This window comes from Meles meles, chromosome 11 (genome assembly GCF_922984935.1).
Source record: "Meles meles chromosome 11, mMelMel3.1 paternal haplotype, whole genome shotgun sequence".
NCBI classification, from domain to species: Eukaryota; Metazoa; Chordata; class Mammalia; order Carnivora; family Mustelidae; genus Meles; species Meles meles.
The window spans coordinates 27,834,316-27,857,530 of record NC_060076.1 but is presented as its reverse complement, the minus strand read 5'-3'; the positions used below and the strand labels follow the sequence as shown (position 1 = coordinate 27,857,530).

At 36.4% G+C, this 23,215-nt stretch overlaps 2 protein-coding genes across 2 annotated transcripts; one reads left to right on the top strand and one right to left on the bottom strand.

Annotated features, from left to right (window-relative positions):
- Positions 1-1,567: 1,567 nt before the first annotated feature.
- LOC123953171 (olfactory receptor 13C3) lies at positions 1,568-2,602 on the bottom strand. Its single transcript, XM_046023181.1, has one exon. It carries the CDS (start codon positions 2,519-2,521, stop codon positions 1,568-1,570), a length of 954 nt encoding a protein of 317 aa, XP_045879137.1. The 5' UTR covers positions 2,522-2,602.
- A 19,041-nt stretch (positions 2,603-21,643) lies between these two features.
- Positions 21,644-22,603, top strand: LOC123953201 (olfactory receptor 13C8). Its single transcript, XM_046023230.1, has one exon. The coding sequence runs from the start codon at positions 21,644-21,646 to the stop codon at positions 22,601-22,603; it is 960 nt and encodes a 319-aa protein (XP_045879186.1).
- Positions 22,604-23,215: the final 612 nt, after the last annotated feature.

Here is a 23,215-nt window from a genome sequence, read left to right as displayed (position 1 = left end):
ATACAAATGCAGGGCTTCTAGTGGGGAGGGAAAAGAGGAGAAGTGCCAGAAATTCAAAAGCCATTACCCACAGGGTCTAGGGCATGCCTTTCTGAATAGAACCAAAAGCAACACTGATGTGATTCAACCCAGAAGAGAGAGCAGCAGCTGTAGGTTTTCTGCAGTAACAACATTTCATTCCTGGTGGGATAGTGGCAAGAACAACAGAATTCAGTGACCAGATCATTTAGGTAGAAAATTAAGTCACCCAAGGCAGTGGACTGGCAAGAATGAAGCCTCTGAGTAGGAGATAGGGAGCTACATTGTGGATCCAAAGCAAAATAAGAAAGAGGAATATTAAGTAGGAAATAAAGTCAAATCCCAGCTGTCACAGTGGGCTAAGGGATGACAGAAAAGATAGATGGTGTGGCCCAAAGATAACCCTTCTCTCAGCAATGGCCTTCTAGACAAGGAATCAATAGAAAAAAAAAAAAAAAAGAAAAAAACCATAAGAGACTTACTGAAGAGTTTCAATTCATTGGAAAATGTAAGAAATGATTTTATTTTCCCAGTCATTGTTTTTACCACTCCTTCTGAACTTGTAAGAACACCTCAGGCAGGTTTGAAATATTTCTGTTTAATCTGGCAGAGAATACTCACCTTCCTCCCACTTTTAGACTAGCTCCCCCGCCAGCTGGCAGCCTCGAGAACCCTGCAGGCCTCCACTCAATCAAGCCAGCAGCCAGGCTCTCTTTGTAGGACTCCAAAATCTTAAAGGGCTCTTCTGCAACACCCTCAATTTGACTTGGAAAAAACAATTTTCCATTCTTTCTCAGGGACTATAGAGAAATGCCTCCTGCCACCCATTGTGCATTCTCCATAAGGTAGACAACTTCCTTAATTATTTCTTTCCTGGGCCTGAGCTTCTCTTTATATGGGTATGGGGGAAAGGCAAACACAGTATGATTTATATTAACAGATTGACTTTCAGGAGGAGGCTTTAGCTCTCAAAATTACTAGCTTATGGTAAAAGAGATGCTCAGTAGTAACTTTTAGTGCTCAATCTGGAGTCTTAGCTTCAATTCTGAAATTCTAGGACACTGTGAAGTAGCACTATGTTAGATTATTTCTCCAATTTATTGCAACCTTAAATGACACTGAAACTGGGTTTTATTTCCTTATTACAAGTAAGGTAACTATGGCTTACAAAGAATAGTCTATCCAATGTCATCGATGTGGTGTCAAATGGAAAATTTTGTACCCTTGCCTACTTCCAAACCTATGTGTGATTATTTTCTATTATGTGTCCACACAAACCACCAGAAACACTCATCTCAGATATCACCAAGGATGAAATCCTAATAGAATTCTAATAGAATGCTTGTGAGCTCTAGATCAGCACATTTTGGAAAGTGAGTTGAAAGTGAATTACAGTTCTTAGTAATTCTAGTTGAGTAGGACTAGGGAAGGGGAAAAATAAAAATATCTCTCCTTAACTATAGTTTCTGCAAAGGTTTTTACTCATTGACCTACGAGTACATCTTCATGCCTATTACACAAAGACATGCACTTTCTGTATAGGAGATACTTACTTAATAGGTTTTCGGTTCAGAAGATATTTTACAGCAGCTTTTACATCCTTGTTCCTCAAGCTATAGATTATAGGATTTAGCATAGGTGTCACTACCCCATAAAACAGGGAAATGAGCTTGTCTGAAGTTTGAAATTTGTCTTCTCCAGGCAATTCTTGAGACTTGGGCTTGGCGTACATGAAGAAGATGGTACCATAAAATATGATTACTACAGTCAGATGTGCTGAGCAGGTGGAAAAGGCTTTGCGTCTCCCTGTGGCTGAGTTCATTCTCAAGATGGTATAAAGGATGAACATATAGGAGAAAAAAATGACCAGCAACGGAAGAACCAGGAATGCCATATTCGATATCACCATGGTGATAATATTGAGGGATATGTCAGCACAAGCTAGCTTAAGGACAGCTAATATTTCACATGTGAAATGATTGATAATATTATTCCCACAGAAAGGCAATTGCATGGCAAGAGATGTTTGTACAATTGAGTTGATACCACCAGAGAGCCATGACACAGAAGACATTAGTACATACACCACCTTGCTCATGATGACAGGGTATCTCAGAGGGTTACAGATGGCTGCATAGCGATCAAAAGCCATCATGCCAAGGAGCAAACACTCTGTTGACCCCATTGCAAACCCAATGAACATCTGTACTGTGCATCCAGAGAAGGAAATGTTCCTTTTCTTTGAAATTAAGCTCACCAAAGTTGAGGGAACAGAGGAGGATGTATAGCAGATGTCCAGGAAAGAGAGGTTGCCCAGGAAGAAGTACATGGGGGTGTGAAGACGGGAGTCAAAGATGCTTGCTATGATCAGAATACCGTTGCCAATCAGAATCACTAGATACATTACTAGAATTAGAACAAAGTAAATGATCTCAAATTTTGGGTAACCAGAGAGTCCCAGAAGAAGAAATTCTGATGTAAATGTCTGATTAATTTTATCCATGTCATCTGCTTTCAGGATGTCAAGCGAAGATCAAAAACAATATATATTCACTGCCAAGAAACAAATGTTACAAATTACCTGCACAATCCATTTTTATATGGTGTTAAAAGGAGTGTTTGCTTGAAGCTCTGACATCCAGTCATCTTCAACAATGTGTGTGACTAGGAATCAGTGAAATCGGGAATGACAGGAGTGCTGATGCCCACTGATAACATGCGAAGCTCTACCTATGACCAGACAAACATACAGAAGTAACCTTTCCTGCTGTTGACATGTTCCTGTGTGTTCAGGTTTCCAAAACTACTGACTAATTACCAACTATGAGCCTAACTTCCTCTGCCCCAGAAAGCAAGCGGTGGAGATGGCAAAGTCTACTCAATAAGGACCAGAAATGGGGTTTAGCAATGACATCATGGTCACCAGTTCACAGCAACTCTCTATATATCTCTTTCTATCTCTGACATTATATACCTTATGTTAGCCAGTTAATTGTGCATTTTATAGACATTTAATAATAATATATTGAATAGCATAAAACAAAATTTAATGTCTATTTAAATATAGTTAGTTGTTGATCTCATATTCCAGACCCCTCTTAGTATCTTATGTGACTGTTCCTAGGACAAGACAACTGCAGAGATCAACTCTGTGTGAATGTCACAATCTTTGGAGGACATTACATAGTCTCTATCTTATTTTTATTCTGTAACTTCACAGTGTATCTTGACTTGTTTAAGTTAACCTAAGAAAACAGTAATAAGGTTTAAATATTTTATGTAAACATATATGTGTGTATATGCATCACTGTATGCTTTACAAAATATAATCATTCTTTACACTAGCCCCATTTTTTTCCAAATATAAAAGATGGAGCTTGTCCAGAGTTAACCAGATAGTAAATAATAAAATGAAGCTCAAGGCTCAGATCAAGTTTGTTCACAGAGGTGCCTGGCTAATTCAGTAGATAGAGCATGTGGCTTTTGATCTCAGGTCAGGAGTTCAAGCCCCACGCTGGACACAGAGATCCTTTAAAAAAAAAGTCTAATTCATAGCTTTACTGGTTTTCATATACATACGAATCATCCGGGTATCCTGAAAAACTTTAGATTCTGTTTTAGAGTTCAGGGCAGTTCCTGAGATTCTCCATTTCTCATAAGTCGGCAGGTAGTACTTATGCAAAGGTCTTAAAAGCCTTTGAGTAGCAAGGGTTTAATCTACACTGAATTGTCAGAATATCCAGATTTTTCTGATCTAAACTGATTTTCTTTTGCCTTATTATGGATTGGAAGGCCAATCCTTTTGTGTTTTACAGAAAGCTTCAAATTCATATCATGTTGTTATAGTCTCTTAAGAAAAAAATAATTAAAGACATATTTTGAAAAAAAAAAAAAAAGCAGTTTAAACTTGTGCCAGACTACTATAATAGCTTTGGAATATTACTGACAGCCTACCTTAAACCTAGTAGGTTGGATAGTCAACCTACTATCCAAGCACAGTAAGGATAAACTAAAGAATAATGTAAAGTGACTGCCATTACAAAGCTCACAATTCAGTTAGGAATATAAGAAAAGCACACATGAAAAGATATCATAAATATAATCACATTATGGAGTTTGAGTAAAAATTACCAATTTTCCCATAAGGAAGAAGTTTATGAGAAATAAATCATGTAAGGGAGAAGTTGGGAAGTATTTCAGACTTGGGCCAGATCTGGAAGCATGGGAATTAGAAAGGTTTGGAAGAAAAGAGGGGAAGTGGGGTACCCCAAAAGTGAGAAGTTGAGTCAAAGTTAGGAGTAACTAGAGCACAACATTTCTGGACAAGGAAGTTTCTGAGGAAGGGTGGTGGCAAGCACATCTGAAAAGAAAAGCATAGTAGGTACACAGAGAGTCTCTAAGGTTGGGCAGAGAACTTGCCATTTCTTTTGGTAAGGAAAGGGTCCGTCATTACAAAGCACAGAGCATGGGTTGAGGGCTTAGATCCTGTGGTATTAGTACTCTCCAAAAATTGCCATCATACTATGATTTTATGACAGTTTTTATCAGAAATGTAACACAGAATTAAGGTGTGTAGATTAATGGAATTGTCACTAATTACCAACTTGATGTGAAAACTGATCTTTCCAGAATCACCACCAGATTTGACATGGGGCAAAATCACAAATTTAGGCTTCCCATGGGCTAAGAGTGTTGAGAATTTCAGCAGAGCCACTCTTTCCCCACTCTACCGCTTCATTTGTCATGGGACAGTAGTTGGGAAAATTACTGTAGAACAGGTATTACTTAGAGCCAGCAGTCCAACTCAACAAAAGTCCAACTCAAACAAATTCTCAGTACATAAAAATTTTAGTTAAGAATACACAATAGAAATATTTCAACTCTGAACAGAAAGACAAGGGAATATAAAAATCTCAATTTTAGGGTGCCTGCATGGCTCAGTTGGTTGTGTCTGCCTTCAGCTCAGATCACAATCTCTGGGTCCTAGGATGGAGCCCCACAAAATCTCTTTCTCTTCCCACCACTTCCCTGCTTGGATGCATGCTCTCTCTCTCTGTCAGACAAATAAATAAATCTTTAAAAAATAAAAAATAATAAAATCTCAATTTTAGAGTTGAAAAAATAGCCATAAAGAGATTGTTAATTTTCTTTTTTCCAGCTTCAGTCCAGAACATAAAGGGAGAAAGAAGAAAGGTAGAGGAAGAAAGATCTTCATTTCATTTATGTAGCCAACTCTTATTTCAGGATCCTATGTGCCTTGAAATTGGTTCAGTTGGAATAAAGAGCAGAGGAATGATCCAAAGCCCATTATCTTTACATTATTAATATGACTTACTGGTATCATTAAAATTGAATACAAATTATCAACAGAAGGGAATGCTTAGCAAAAACTGTAGAAATATTGGGGTCACAAAAACAAATTGACTATATTCATTCGACAGTGCCCAGAGAGAAGGGTCAATCATTCTACACTACTTCTTATAATAAATCAAAATTCTCCCAAGATCAGAAATTGGTCAGAGGATGCACTGGATAAGGGACATGAGTACTCTAATCAACCTAGTCACTAATGCAAAAAAGAAGAAAACTGCAAGACACGCATTACTAGGCTACCTGGAGATGTTCCAGGAAGGACCAAAAGGTCCAGGCTTGGAAAGCCTGTTGGCTTCCTGCTCCAGACAACTTCCAGACAACACATCTGAGGCCGCCTAACCTGCCTATCCCAGTCTTTCTCTCCTGGGCAGGAAATCCCTCACTAATTCAAACCTTTCTTGAGCCAGGCTTGTCTTGCTCAAGACAAGCTCAAGTAGCTTATCTTGCTACATCTGCTCCCAGCTCTCTTTAAACTGGTTATCTTGTTATATTGTGAGATAAGAAGAGACACAGGAGAAGGACCTTGTCTGTCTAGATCATCCCTCTAACACCTAAGCCTAACACAGTGGCTGCACATAATAGATGAGGGGATTGACTTAATACATAAAGGCTGACTTCCTAAACTCTTAAGCAATTACCCTACGTAGTATTTGTGGCTTAAAGATCAGGAAAACTTCAATATGTTATATTTAATTTGCAGCAGGTCTTAATTTTTTTTTAAAGTATCTTTCAAGCAGTACCAGCAAAGTGCCATCTTACACAGATAATTAACAGTTCATGCACTATAAGTATAGAGGATCACCTAATAGTCATTGAAATATATATATGACATGGCTTTAGCATGGGGAGAAAAGTGCCTCAATCTAAAATAAAAGTCTTTGATTTGAGGTTCTCGGCTCCTAATTTATAGCCTCAGTCTTCTCATTTGTAAAATAGTGATAAAAATACCTGCTCTACTTTTCTTGCTAGGATATTATCAGGAAAAGAGATAGCATAAGGAAATTGCTTTAAAGATTAATAGACATTATAGAAATAATAGTGAAATACTATCAAAAATAATGATTCACAGCTGTATTTTATTGACAATAAATTGGTATCAGTATTGTATCAGATTATTAACATTACAAATCATATTAATAATAGCTTTAAATATAGATTGAAAGGGTACAGTGTCTTGGTATTAAAGACTCACCTATATACTGATAAATTATTTCTACATCCTAGAAGACCCAGTTACTTTCTTCTTAGTATTCATGGCAGCATTCTGATTCAACAAACAATGCTTGATTCCACAGATATGGAAGAGTAAATATTTATTATGCAACAGTTGTTGTAATTGTTCCCCAATTCCCAGAACAATTTAAGGTTGGAATGAGAGATCTGTGGAATGGAGAAAATTCTTGGAGTGTTAGGGAGAGTGTCCCAAAGACCCAGTTAAGAGTGGTGCTAGGAATAGACTGTGATTGAACCACAGCTCAAAAATGAAACAACATTCTCCTACTCATGTAACTTTTGGAAACAGGGGGCAAATATTCATAAAACTAACCTTATGAAATGTGAGTTTTTTAGTTCAAAATATGCTTACCAAAGGAGAGTTAATTCAATGTAAGAAATTAGTAATTCAAATGATAATTACCAAAATGAAATACTGAAATTGAAAAGTCACCTAGATATTATAAATGAAATAAAACAGATATTTTCTGTCAATTAAGAATATTGTCATTTAATTTGTTTGCTTGCTTTGTATACATTCTTTTGGACTAGTTAATTTCATGCAGGATGCCATTGCCAAACTTTTTTGGAATTAAAAGAAGTATAGACAAAAATACAAATAAATAAATCCATAGGCCAAAAGTTAATTCATATTTAAGGCCACAAAAGTAAAAAAAAAAAAGTCTAGAACAGATAGTTTGGGGCATGAATTCTGATAGGTAGATAACATATTAATGAAGTAAAATGTTTTAAGAACATCTATTGATGTATACTGTATATATTAACATTGAGTTTCAGTAAAGTTATCCTTCAGAAATGTAGAAGAAATAAAGACTTTCCTAGAAAAACAAAAGCTGAGGAAACAGTTCATTACCACTAGACCCACCTTATAAGAAATATTGAAAGTTCTTCAAGTCAAAATGAAAGAACACTAATTAGTAATGTGAAAACATATAAAAATATACAATACACTAGTAAAGATAAATACATAGTCACACCAGTCAGAATGGCTGAATTAATAGATCAGGAAAGAACAGATGTTGGTGAGGATGCAGAGAAAGGGGAAACCTCTTACACTGGTGGTGAGAATACAGCTGGTAGAGCCACTCAGGAAAACAGTATGAAGTTTCCTCAAAAAGTTCAGAATAGAGATACCCTATGACCCAGCAATTGCACTAGTAGGTATTTACCCTAAAGATACAATTGTAATGATCCAAAGGGGCACTTGGACCCCAATGTTTATAGCAGCAATGTATAGTCAAAGTATGGAACATACAATAGCCGAAGTATGGAAAGAGCCCAGATGTCCATTGATAGATGAATGGATAAAGAAGATGTGTGTGTGTGTGTGTGTGTGTGTGTGTGTAAGTGTGTGTGTGTGTGTGTGTGTGTGTGATAGAATACTACTAAGCTATCAAAAAGATGAAATCTTATCATTTGCAATGACATGGGCGAACTAGAGGGTATTATGCTAAGTAAAATAAGTCAATCAGAAGGACAATTATCATACGATTTTGCTCATATGTGGAATTTAAGAAACAAAACAGAGGATCATAGGGGAAGGGAGGGCAAAATAAAATAAGACAAAATCAGAGAGCAAGACAAACCATAAGAGCTCTTAACTATAAGAAACAAACAGGGTTGCTGGAGAGGGAGGAGGTGGGGTAACTAGGTGATGGGCATTAAGGAGGGCACATGATGTAATGAGCCCTGGGTATTCTATACAACTGATGAATCACTGTAACTCTGACTCTGAATCTCATAATACACTATATGTTAATTAACTGAATTTAAATAAAATAAAAGGTCAACTCATCAAGAAAATGTAACAATTGTAAATATACATGTACTCAACATCACAGCACCAAAATATATTTTTTAAATACTAACAAATCTAAAGGGAGAAATAAACACTAACATAATAATAAGAGACTTCAATATCCCACTTTCAGCAATGGAGAGATTATCCAGACAGGAAATCAATACATTTGATTTGAGCCATAGTTTCAACCAAATGGACCTAACAAACATATATAGAACATTCCATCTAAAAGCATTCTTCTCAAATGTACACAGAATATTCTCCAGGATAGATCATATGAGAGGCCACAAAACAAGTTTTAGAATATTTAAGAGGATTGAAATCATACCAAGTATCTTTTCTGAGCACAATGGTATGAAACTAGAAATCAACAACAGGAAAGCTAGACAATTTACACACCTGGAGACTGAACAGCACACTCATGAGCAACAAAGGGATTAAGAAAAGACTTTTAAAAAATATATCTTAAGGGGCGCCTGGGTGGCTCAGTGGGTTAAGCCACTGCCTTCGGCTCAGGTCATGATCTCAGGGTCTTGGGATCGAGTCCCGCATCAGGCTCTCTGCTCAGCAGGGAGCCTGCTGCACCCTCTCCCTCTCTCTGCCTGCCTCTCTGTCTACTTGTGATCTCTCTCTGTCAAATAAATAAATAAAATCTTTAATATATATATATATATCTTTAGGCAAATGAAAATGGAAAATAGCACATGCCAAAATCGATGGGATGCTAAAAAAAAAAAAAAACAGTTATTAGAAGGAAGGTTACAGTGATAAATGTATATATTAAGGAAAAAGGAAGGATTGCCTGGGTGGCTCAGTTGGTTAAGTGTTCAACTCTTAATTTTGGCTCAGATCATGATCTCAGGGTCCCGAGATCAAGCCCCATTTCAGGCTCCATGCTGAACAAAGGAGTTTGCTTAAGATTCTCTCTCTACCTCTTCCTCTGTCCCTCCCCCACCCCTGACTTGTGTGTGCTCTCAAATACATATATACATACATACATTAAAATTTTTAAAAAGAAAACAGGAAGATTTCAAATAAACTAACTTTACATCTCAAGAAACTAGAAAAAGAGGGACAAACTAAGCCCAGAGTTAGACATAGGAAGAAAGTAACAAAGATCAAAGAAGAAATAAATTAGAGACCAGAAAAAAGCAACAACAATAAAAAGACCAATGAAATCATAAAACTCCTAGAAGAAAACACAGGGGGAAAGTTCCTTGACATTAGTCTGTTGACACTAAAAGCACAAGCAACAAAAGTAAAAATCACAAGTGGGACTACATCAAACTAAAAAGCTGCTGCACAGCAAAAGAAATAATCAACAAAATGAAAAGGTAACCTATGGAATGTGAGAAAATATATTTGAACTATATATCAGATAAGAAGTTAAAGTCCAAAATATATAAAGCAGTCATACAACTCAACAACTAAAAAAATCTGGTTTTAATATGGGCAGCAGAACTGAATAGACTTGTGGGGGAGGTTATGATATGTATTAGAGATGATTGAATATAATTCTTTTTTTAAATTAACATACAATGTATTATTTATTTCAGGGGAACAGGTCTGTGAATCATCAGTCTTATACAATTCACAACACTCACAATAGCACATTAAATGGAAATTTTTCCAAAGAAAACATAGAGGTGGCCCATAGGAATGTGAAAAGATGCTCAATAGCATTAATCATCAAGGAAATGCAAATCAAAATCACAGTAAGATATCACCTCATACCTATTAGAATGGATACCTTCAAAAAGATGGGATAACAAGTATTGATGAGGATGTGGGGGAAAAAAAAGAAACTTTGTGTACCATTGGTGGGACTGAAAATTCCCTAAGCCACAAGGAAAACAATATGGAGATTCCTCAAATATACAACTACCATATAACCCAGCTATTCCATTTCTGGATATATACCCACAGAAAATAAAAACAAGGTTTCAAAAAGATATCTGCACTCCAATGCTCATTATAGCATAATTCACAGCAGCGAAGATATGGAAACAACATTTAGTGTCTATCAAACCAATAAATGGATGAGGAAGAGATGGTAGAAATACAGAATGGAATATTACTCAACCACAAAAAAGTAGGAAATCCTGCCATTTGGGGCAACATGGATAGACCATAGGGGCATTATGGTAAGTGAGATATGTCAGACATAGAAAGACAAATACTGTATGAAATCACGTAGGCCAAACTCCTAGAAACAGAAATGGAATGATGGTAACCAGCAGCTCTAGGGTAGGAGAATTGGTAAAATGTTGATCAGGGGGTACACACTTGCAGTTAGAAGATTAATAAATTATGGGATCTAATGCACAGCATATGATTGTAGTTAACAATACTGTATTATATATTAAAAGTTGCCAAGAAACTTGATCTTTTTTAAAAAAAAGATTTTTAAGAAGATTTTATTTATTTATTTATTTATTTATTTGACAGAGGGATGAGGGGTCGGGAGGGAGAGGGAGAGAACCTGAAGCAGACCCCACACTGAATGCAGAGCCCGAAATGGGGCTTGATTCCTCAACCACGAGATCATGATCTGAGCTGAAATCAAGAGTCGGATGCTTAGCCAAGTGAGCCAGCCGCATGCCCTAAGAGACTAAATTTTAAATGTTCTCACCACACACAAAAAGACAGTCATATGTTGTGATGGATGGATAGCTAACACTATGGTAGTGTTCATAGTATAGCATAAAAGTGTATCAAGTCAACTCAGTGTACATCTTAAGCTCACAGAACATTATATGTCAATTAGAAATGTAGATAGCACATAAAACATACATATTTCAAGTTTTTAAGGCTTAAGGGACAGAGAAAGAGATTAGGGAAAGAGGACTCAAGTTTTGTGTCCATTCAGGATCCTTTCTTCTTCAATGGTTCTTCAATGAAAAGTACTACTCCAGTATTGAAGTGAAATAATTTCCTAATATACAAAATATAAAGTGGCATTTGAGGAACTCAATGTATATGGCAAAATTGCCTGTCTACCTACAAATATATATTCTGAGCATCCACCATGCTGAAGGTACATCTTGAGATGGTGCTGTGATACAGAAAAATAAAATAGAAAGTGCTCTGCCATTAAGTAGTTTTCAATCCCATACACGTATCATGGGCAATAAATAACATCTTCTTGCTCCTCAGTTACTCAATCTTTAAAATGAAAATAATAGAATGTATCTCACATGATTATAATAAGAATTAGTTAAATTAAATACATGTTAAGCACAGGGGAAATGCCCCACCCCCATTCAGTTGTTTGTATCATTATGTGGCAGTAAATGTTAGATGCCTGAAGAGCATAACTTGCAGCATTTAGAGTGAACCAAAGAAGAAATATGTAGAAGGCTATGGAGAAATTACCAACTGGAAAAAATAGGCTTGTCTAAAAAAGCTTTCACAGAAAAATATTGAGAAAGGAAGACTCATTTCTGGGGCAAAAATTGAGTTAAAATGCAAACTTTAGTTATTAATGTCAGAGAGGAATTGTGTTTAATAAAAGGTTACATTCTACTACATATGTTTCAAGTTCAGCTTGAAACTAAAGAGGAAATAAAGTTCATTTTTTTTTTTTTTTTTTTTTAAGATTTTATTTATTCATTTGACAGAGAGATCACAAGTAGGCAGAGAGGCAGGCAGAGAGAGAGGAGGAAGCAGGCTCCTTGCGGAGCAGAGAGCCGGATGTGGGACTCGATCCCAGGACCCTGAGATCATGACCTGAGCCGAAGGCAGCGGCTTAATCCACTGAGCCACCCAGGCGCCCCATAAAGTTCATTTTTAATATTTTATTGACATCTAACTATCAGTTTAAATTGTTCACATTCTTCTAATCTAAATTTCCTGCACTCATTGCAGAGTGGGGATGCAACATTCTAATTCATGGTAGTATGCTGGGAAGCACGTTAGATATTTGAAAATACTATTCAAATGAAGGCACTTTATAATATTAATCATGGGAAGTGTTCAGATAATATATAAGGACTATTTTTCTCTTTGAGTCTTTTTTTTAAGATTTTATTTATTTATTTATTTGACAGAGACAGTGAGAGCCAGAAAGCAGGGGGAGGGGCAGTGGATGAGAGAAAAATAGGCTCCCGCCAAGCAGGGGGCCCGATGTGGGGCTGGATCGCAGCACCCTGGGATCATGATCTGAGCCAAAGGCAAATGCTTAAGGACTGAGCCACCCAGGCACCCTCTGTTTGAGTCTCAAAATTATCAAATACTGTGGTAATGTAGATGGTGATATACATTTCTTATTTGAGTTGCATGACAACAAAAATATACCAATTATACATTATAATTGGATCCAACTACATTCTCCCTGGAGTTTTGAAAAGTTTTTAATCCTCCATGTTTACATTCTTAACATTAGTTTGTTGCAAATATTGGATCCTTCTGTGGCTTGCCCCAAAAAGAATTTACATTGCCTTACTGGGTTAATGGCTGGTCTTTTGGAGGATGTTTCCAGGGCTCAAAATGTAGACACACACTTAGATAACTACAAAGGCCTTCAGAATCTACAGATCATCTTACATATTTTTTTCTGATATTGAACTAGAAACTGGGCCTGAGAGTGAGAATATTCTAAATAAACTCATCTACCAGCTTTATCAAAGTAATAAACTACTAGCAAATTGAAATTTGAAGAAAATAATTATAAGCATCCTGCTTGCTACCTAAATCTCACTACTATTCCCTCACTTGATCCTGAAAATTATTACATAAACAAGAAAAGTAGAGAGCACTACTTGAGGCTATGAAGCAAAGCAACTGTTAAGTAAGAAGACAACTCAAATCAAGGAAAGGAAACCATTCCTCAAGCTCAAAGGTACATAAATGACATTATATTTCATCTTCTTTCCTTGTAAATTTTTTTCAAATTATGGGTAAGAAATCAATTTTATATGCTATAACTGAATATATCTAATTTTTCCATCTGTCAAGCTTTCATTTACTGTTATAAGGCTTTACATTAAATTTTAGAGAACTGCTGAGTAATTTTCACAACAAAGCTCTTAGGTAGCAACTGGCTTTAATTAAAGAAGGAAAAAAAGAGGTTCCAAATCTTTGGGTTTCAAATCTAAGCACTTTAAAATTAAATTCAGTGTTCTTTTGCCACACCTGCCTCTTCAGAAACATTTATTCTGCCTTCCCTTCGCTCCTCACAGCAGATAGTATGAGAACAATAAATACCTCCATTTGGTGTTCTTTAATTCTTAAAGACAGCATTGCAGAACAGGTGCATTGCAGCCTAGCAATTTGAACACTGTTGGACCTATAATATGCTGAAAAAAAATTCTCTGTTCCAACCGTGTGGAATTGCAATACAGTTATTGACCAACTTCCACAGTTACTATGACCACATTTTTAAAAAATTTTTGAATAGTTGAGATATGATATCACCTGTATTTGAAAATAATTGTTGAATTCAAAGTAATTGAGACAAAAATATGATTCCTATGTCTAACTCTATAAATACAAATAAACTTACACTACCTCTTCCATGAACCCTTTCTGAAAGCTCCTTGGATCAGGATCATTGTAATCAGTACCTCTTTTATCCTAATGCCCCTGAGTTCCAGAGTGAGTTTTTTTTTTTTAAGGTTTTTTATTTATTTATTTGACAGAGAGAGAGAGAGAGAGAGAGAGATCACAAGTAGAGAGGCAGGCAGAGAGAGGGGAGGAAGCAGGCTCCCTGCTGAGTAGAGAACCCAACGTGGGGCTCGATCCCAGGACCCTGAGATCATGACCTGAGCCGAAGGCAGCGGCTTAACCCACTGAGCCACCCAGGTGCCCCCCAGAGTGAGTTTTGACTTGAAGTTTTGACTTGACTCAAGTTTTGACTTGAAAATAGTTTTGACAGAAAATAGATCTGCCCCAATATATGTGAGCAAAACTCCACCAGAGGTCCCTTAAACCTGTCTTGTTTTGATTACTACTGACTTGGATTTATCTTGGCTAACAGTAATATCCCAGAAAAAAAAAATCTGAGCATCTACTCCCTCTGTTCCTACATTGTGCTAAATGCTTTAATTTGTAGCAGAAATTTAGCTTGTGGATCATACCTGCGGTTGTCAGATTCTCGATGTGTCGTCATACTGCTGGATTCCAAGTTTACTTAAGTTAGCCTCTCTCCAATTATCACTAAAACCAATAAGATTAACATAAAACACATTTCTCTAAGATAATACAGTGTTTCAGAATGTGAGCTTTATAACCAGACAATGCTTGCTTCCCACCATTGTTAATTAGGCATAGGACACTAATTAAGTCATGTACCTTCTCTCAGCATTGCTTTCCTTGTTTCTAAAATGAAAAGGCAGTAGCATAGGACAATTCCTTTGAAACTTCAAAATTATAAAATCATAAAGGGGAAAATTAAGTTGTTTCAGAAATACTGAAATATTTTTATAAAGAACTATCCTTTGGTCCTAAGAAAAATAGATGTTATACTGACTTCATTTGCTCACCACCACCTCTGGTTATACTGCCTACCACACACAAGGCTACTGCTAAGTATGTGTTGAATGAATTAGTGACTGAGCATTTGGATATTACATTCAGCTTGCAAAGTGCTTTCACTGTATCTTATCATTGGATTCTTTCATTAAATGTATGATGATACTATTGGTAACTTTACAGACAAAGAAACCTACAATCTGAAAAGTAGTGTAGCCTTCACCTACCTAGCATGTGAATCAGGTGTCCACAGAATGCAATTTTGAGTCTCACTGTCTTTTTTTTTTAATTTATGTATTTATTTTTTCAGTGTAACAGTATTCATTGTTTTTGTACAACACCCAGTGCTCCATGCACTACCTGCCCTCCCTATTACCCACCACCTGGTTCCCCCAACCTCCCACCCCTGCCCCTTCAAAACCCTTAGGATGTTTTTCAGAGTCCATAGTCTCTTATGGTTCTGCTCCCCTTCCATTTCCCTCAACCTGCCTCTCCTCTCCATCTCCCAATGTCCTCCATGTCATTTGTTATGCTCCACAAATAAGTAAAACCATATGATACTTGAGTCTCACTGTCTTTTAATTGCGACTAATTATGATCCAAGGAAGAATGAAATGTTTTAAGTTACTACTCTATACTATAAACAGCATATGTAATCACAGTTAAATTCAGAACATGCTGCCCCAATATATGTGAGCATACAGTTGCTGAGGGAAGCTAGAAAATTAGCACAATGTTACAGAGCTCATAAGAGATGCAGCCAAGATTTCTTTCAGCTCATGTACATTTGACTACCATTGCTTACAATGTCCAACATATGCTGGGACAACTAAGGGTAAAGTGAAGACAAAATGGCTGTGTCTTATTCACCTAATGAGTAATACCTTAATAAACACTTCTGGAAGAGAAATTTTCTAGGGATGGAAAATTTTCTAGGGGAGGATTTTTTTTTTTTAAGCATGAATAGCAAAAGGGTTGGGTTCCTATGACTCCCAGGGAATCAATCTTTTAATTTATTAACTGGGATGTTTTACTTTTCCTCTGGGTACCTTTCGAAGTGTCCTTCAACTCAAAAATGAAAAAGAAAACGGAAAAACCCAGGCAGAATGAGCCAGTTGTTATTACTTTGGTTAGTTTAATAACTAAAGCAATCAGTTAAAACCTAGCTGTGTTAAGACCCAACAGAGTATTCGTCTCACCTCAAAGGGAAGTAGATGCACTTTAATTTTCACAGACTATAACAGGACCAAGCCAAGAACCCAGAGGAAATGGGAGGATTGTGCCTTTGCCAAGGGAAATAAAACTTTATGATACGATTTGACCTAAAATGAACTATTTTGTTTCTAATTCCAAAAGATTAATTTTGAGTCAGGGTCACTACAAGCTGGAGGAGGAGCCAATCAATGATTGCCCTGAAAAACAATGATTACAGACCTACCAAGCACACAGGTCACAGTACCATAGTAGTGAGAAAAGTACGTGATCTTGAAGAATGCCTCCATGTTAATTTTTTTTTTCTGTTTTTTCATCCTTAATATCCCCTGGAAAAAAATCCTAAGAGTTCTCAAGTGCCTGAAGAATAAATTTTAATTCCTTAATGCTACACTTAATATGTATCAAAAATGGCAAATCTTACTTCTTTTTTTCCATCTTTTTCTGACTACTGTACCCCTATACACTGTTTTCTTACCTAGAAGCCTAGCTGACACATTTTGCCTCATGCTATTACCTAAGACTTTTTCCTGCCAGCTCATCAAGGCTAAATTCAATTGACAAGATATAATAACCTATCCTGGCTCTTTCTCAGATAATCTCTTCTTTGAAGTTTGCTTGTACTTTCTTTTGTAGTTTGAATAAAACGTGTATGATGACTGAGGCTTCCCCCAGGGAAACCTGGTTTCCTACCAACAGACTGCACTACTGTGGTGTGGTGTGCTGTGATGTGTTGTGGTTTTATCAAGGTCCACATTCTATTCTTTTGCCCCATAGACTCAAAATTGATTGGTTAAAACAAGAAGAGGCTGGATCTCACCACAGGGGTTGATTACACTCACTCACAGATCCTATTATGAAGCAGTGTAAGTACTGTGCTTTACAATGAGAAACAGAATGGCTGATAGAGAACAATCCACTCAACTCCCTGCTCAGTCCATTCTTCTTTCTACACAAGTGACCTGGATGGCCAGCTTCTCATTTCATCTCACCAAATCAAGGGAGTCATTTATGTGAATAGTATACTTAGTGGAATCAGGCTAATAGGAATTCCAGAGTCATCTCTCTCTACATTAAGGACACTTACCAATGGGACCACAAGACTCGGAATCTCTTGGATGAGTACTGCCTCTCACAGACCCTCGGACTTCATTTCATTCCCCATTACTGACCAACCATTTTATGCCTGACATTTCCTTAGCTAGAATTAAAACTTTGTTTTGTAAAATGTCTGATCTAACTAAACTTTAGTCCATTTTTTTCCTTTTAAGTACCTTAATTTTTTCCCTCCAATCCACTGTGTATTGTTTTTATGAAGTCAGAAGTCAATTTTCCTTTATTTTTACATTTATGATAGTTCCCTCAATTAAAACTATACTCTTTTTTAAAATCAGAGCTCCTTCATTGGCATATGCCCTATATTGCTCTCTATGATTTTTACGTGTTTTTACGTGTTCCCTTTAAACTTAGGCTTTAGTTAATCATACTCCTCTGTATTTTACATTATTTCCCTCCATACATTCTTTTCCTCAGCCTTTACAAAACTTCCTATATTCTCCCATAATCACTGATTTCACAAAAATTTGTTTGATTTGTCCCTAAAATGCAGGTACCTTGTAAAATACGTATCTTAAATTTATATGTAAATTTTATTGTGCCATAAATCACAATACTGCTTACTTTTCTTAAAGATTTATTTATTTATTTGGGGGGAGTGGGAAGGAGAGAGAAACCTAAGCAGACTCTCTGCTGAGTGCAGAGCCCAACTCCAGGCTCAATCTCAAGACCCTGAGATCATAACCTGAGCCAAAACCAAGAGTCAAACAGACTGTGCCACCCAGGCGCCCCCCACTGCTTACTTTTTAAACACTTCTTCAGAGATCTATTTATATTGCTCTGTGGAGCCTAGTTCATTTGCTGCTCATTTCTGCAGAGTGTTCTATAATGCATTCTTACATGCGATAAAACCATTACTCTGATGATGGGTATCCAGGCTTCTCCAACCCCCTTTCGTCACAGTCCAATGATGAGAATCCTCATGCTTACCTCCTTATAGTCCTGAGCAAGAACTTATCTGGAACATATTTCCAAGACTAGAATCATTGGGTCCAATACAACCAGAGAGTTTTCTAGTATACTAGTGTACACTCCAACAGAATATAATTCCCCATATCCTTGCCAACTTTAACTATTATCTACTTTTCTAGTGAACATGAATGATATGTTATGGCTGTTTTAATGAGCATTTTTCTGATGTTCAAAGTGTGAGAATCCCTCCATATATTCATTAGCCGCTTAGGAAATACCTCCCATGAATCACTAATTCATATCCTTTGACCAGTTATCTATTGGTTTAAAGCTTTACCTTTTGGGTTAGCAAAAGCGTTTTTGGTTTTTGTGGTTTTTCTTTGTTTCATTTGTATATTCTATCAAGAGGGTTACTTGTCAGTTTTAGATATTGCAACTCCTTTCTATAGTTCTCTAACTTTATCTGTGATGCCCTTTAATGGATTAAGTCCACCAAGTTTTGCCTCATAGTTTATGCCATTTGTATCTTGTTTTAAAAGTTTTTGCCTCCACTATAAGTTCACAAGGATTTCCTATATTTTCTTTTATTAATTTTGTAATTTCTTTTTTTCACCTTTAAATTTTTAATTCACCTGGTTTCAACTTTTATATATGGTAATCCAAGGATCTAATTTTACCTTTTTCCATACATAAAGACATTTTCCTAACACGACTTACTAAGCTGTTGCTTCCTCATTGCTTTGGGGTGACAATATTATGATTTACCAAATTCCTGTATACACATGTCTATATCTGAGATCTCATTTCCAATGGACTATTTAAATGTCCTTGAGCCATTATCATATTTTTATCACTGTAGCTTTGCAGTGTGTTTCAAATACGAACGATTCCTTTATTTTTCCTTTATAAAATTAACTAAGTTGTATACTTTAATTCTTCCACATAAAATTTAGGATGAATACTCACATTCCTCAAAAAATTTTAACTAAACTTTTGAATACATTTGATTAAATGTAGAGACTAATTTGGGAGAAAATGGCAGGTTTTTTTTTTTGGCACTCTTATATTTTTATCCCATATATGATTTTGATCAGAACTACCAAATCTATGTAAGAGTGGGCATCTGTATCTCATCACAGATCATGAGAATGTATGAACTGTTTCAATTATTGGTCAATAATAATGTATGTAGGTTTTTGGCACATAGTTTTCTCTCAAGATTAAGAAGTTATCTCATGTTTGTGAAATTTCAAATAGTTGATATGAAAATTATGAATTGACCTCCACCAAATTCATTTCCTGCACCTCTTGAAATAGTTACTTTTAATTGTCTCTAGTCCATTTATATCATGATTTGTTTATGATGTTTACCAAATATTTACCAAATTTTTAAAAATATTTTATTATTTATTTGACAGACAGGGATTACAAGTAGGCAGAATGGCAGACAGAGAGAGAAGGGGAAGAGGCTCCCTGCTGAGCAGAGAGCCCAATGCAGGGCTCAATCCCAGGACCCTGAGGTCATGACCTGAGCCGAAGGCAGAGGCTTTTAATCCACTGAGCCACCCAGGTGCCACCAAATGTTTACTAAATGTTTAAGGAATAATAATCCCTGCTTCTTTGGATTGTTATGAATAAAAGAATTTAGATATGTATCTGGCATTGAGTAATCAATACACAAACTACTATTTTAGTACTGTCATTTCTAATAAAACTATTAAAACGCAGATTATTAATATTACTTCTAACTCACTATATTGGTGGTTTTCAAACTATGCCCCTTAGAATCCTCTTAAACCAAACTGAGTTTGGAGAAAAAGTAATTAGGGTATGAAAGGAATAGTACTTTGTCTTCTTTGGCAAATCAGTGTAACTCCAATCAGAGAAAATTCCTTCTTTCCTTTACATGCTATGCTTCTGTATAAATTTGGTTTGCTAAAACATAATGGCTACACATCACTGGTTTAGTTACATGTGTACACTTTGAATGAAAGCACTATTATTACAGCAGATCTCTCAGTGATAGTCCTTGTATGAGGTGAAAATAAACAAATTAAGTGGAGACTACAATATATAATATTATGTCTCTATTCGTGATAAAATTGGCTTTGTAAGTCTTTTCACTTTATTTCTATTAAAAACATTTATTTGAACACATTAAAAAAAACAGTTATTTGAACACGGAGGGCATGTGGAGATGGAGAGGAGAAGGGAGTTGAGGGAAACTGGAGGGGGAGATGAACCATGAGAGACTGTGGACTCTGAAAAACAATCTGAGGGTTTTGAAGGGGCGGGGGTGGGAGGGTGGGGGAGCCTAGTGGTGGGTATTATGGAGGACACATATTGCATGGAGCACTGGGTGTGGTGCATAAACAAATGAATTCTGTTACACTGAAAAGAAATTAAATTTTAAAAATGTAAGAAAAAGTTATTTGGACACATATTTCAGCACTGTATGGAGATAGTTACTGGAGTAATATAAAGATATGTCCCTCTCTTCGATGAAGCCACTGTCCTCAATGAGGCTTTGTGCAGATATGTCACCAGCAGGCCAAAATAAGCTCTGAAAAGTGCTTTGATTATACAGGACTGCATTATAATTTTGATGGTCCCTGCACACTTTTGCTAACATGGGCCCTTTCCTCCATGAAATAATATTAAAAATTATATTTTACAACTATTTTGATATAAAGATAAATATACTAATGTTATATACAAAAGGTCAAAAGTTTATCATGTTATTCAGACTTTAAAAGAAATAAAAACATTTTTATAGGTTTTTAACAGTATAGTAGGCCTACAGTGCCTATTGGATAAGGTGGCCCTGCAGCTATGGGTTGAAAATTCAGATACATATACAATCCCATCAGGTATTATTAATGAATGAAATCAACTGAGAATAACATGTTAATTGGCAACTAATATTCACTTTCAGTGCAAGCAGATAAGAGAGAGAGGAGGGCAATCTGGTGGAATGGAGAACATGCTTCAAATTCAATGGATAATTTGTAACTGAGCTCCAAGATGGAAATAGGTATAATAATTTAAAATATTATAATTTACTTGAAAATAAGTTGAAGTATAGATTTTTATACCATATCTCCTGCTAGTAAAATGTTGACCTGTGGTTCAAATTTAAAACACAGTGCTGAAAAGACTGTCGAACAAAACACATCTCTCTGCTGCATCCAGCCTATAGACCGCTCACTTGCAGTCAATATGTTAAGAGGCAGAATTACTAGGAATGGCAATAAACTGGTTTGGGATCCAAATGTCCTATAATCAAATGTACTCTCTCTTAACCCTGAGAAAACCAGGTTAAGATTCCTGCTCTGGTGGCCTGGGTTTTCAGTGAGAAATCTGCCATAGACTTATACTGTTACATCCAAATATAGAACAGCAGTAACACAGAATATGATTCTTAAAAGATGTAGCTCTTGCAGATACTGCACTAACAAATTCCTATTCTACCATCCAGAGTGCTGTTGGAGAAAGAGTATATGTAAAATGGAAAGGACCAATGATTCCATGATGACAGAATTTGTCCTTGTTGGGCTTTCTGCCCACCCAAAGCTCCAGACAGTTTTCTTTGTGCTAGTTTTGTGGATGTACCTGATGATCCTTCTGGGAAATGGAGTCCTTATCTCAGTAATCATCTATGATTCTCACTTGCACACCCCCATGTATTTCTTCCTCTGTAATCTTTCCTTCCTGGACATGTGTTACACCAGCTCCTCTGTCCCACTAATTCTTGACAACTTTCTGACAGTAAGGAAAAGGGTCTCCTTTTCTGGGTGCATGGTGCAAATGTTTCTCTCCTTTGCTATGGGGGCCACAGAGTGTGTGCTTCTAGGCATGATGGCACTTGACCGCTATGTAGCCATCTGCTACCCATTGAGATACCCTGTCATCATGAGGAAAAACACCTACGTGCCCATGGCAGCTGGGTCCTGGGCCACTGGGCTTGTTGACTCAGTGTTGCAGACATCTCTTGCAATGCAGTTACCATTCTGTGCTAATAATGTCATTAACCATTTTGTCTGTGAAATTCTGGCTATCCTAAAATTGGCCTGTGCTGATATTTCAATCAATGTGATCAGCATGGCAGGATCAAATCTGATTGTTCTGGTTATTCCACTGCTAGTTATTTCTATCTCTTACATTTTTATTGTCACCACTATTCTGAGGATCCCTTCCACGGAAGGAAAACGTAAGGCCTTCTCCACTTGCTCAGCCCACCTAACGGTAGTAATTATATTCTATGGAACCATCTTCTTCATGTATGCAAAGCCCAAATCTAAAAGCTCTGTTGGTGCTGAAAATCAAGACATCATTGAAGCCCTCATCTCTCTCTTCTATGGAGTAATGACTCCCATGCTCAATCCTCTCATCTATAGTCTGAGGAACAAGGATGTAAAGGCTGCTATGAAGAACATGCTGAGTAGAAGAAACTCTGATGGAATATGAGTACCGATTTACACTATGTGACTGAGTATCCAAAGCTGCTGCAGACACAAAATCTGAAAAGAGAAAATGACCACGTGAAAACAAATTCACCACATGGCATTCAAAATCATCTGACAGAAAAATTTTGGTGGCTGTTGTTACTATTAGCTTTTTGTTGTTAAAATAGAAACAAAACGTGTTTCTGGTTTTAAAATACTAATATGGAAATGCAAAAAAAATCTCTTTAAAGAGCCCAGGCAAAATATAGTCACTCTGAAAACTTCAGAAAGTAATACAGGAAAAAGGTGCACTAAAAACACCTGAAACTAATATAATACTGTACATTACTTAACTGGAATTAAAATAAAAACTTTAAAAAGAACATAATAGTGCTGAAATGGAAATATAAAATAAAGAAGTAAATGCTCAGTTAAAAAAAAGTGTACTAAAAATACTCTGTAACCTAAAATAAGCACATTTTAATTAATTATGCAAAAAATACTGATTGGAAAATGGCATATTCTATATTCATTTTTAACTTATTCATTATTTACTGTTTGTGTCCACCCTATAAGCTTTCTGAAAGTAAGAACTTGTCTGTTTATTACCCACAGCAACCCACAGACCCAGAAT

What these genes read in the sequence shown, in the direction of transcription:
- LOC123953171 (XM_046023181.1), bottom strand. Translation starts at nt 2,521, where the DNA reads ATGGATAAAATTAATCAGACATTTACATCAGAATTTCTTCTTCTGGGA.
- LOC123953201 (XM_046023230.1), top strand. Translation starts at nt 21,644, where the DNA reads ATGGAAAGGACCAATGATTCCATGATGACAGAATTTGTCCTTGTTGGG.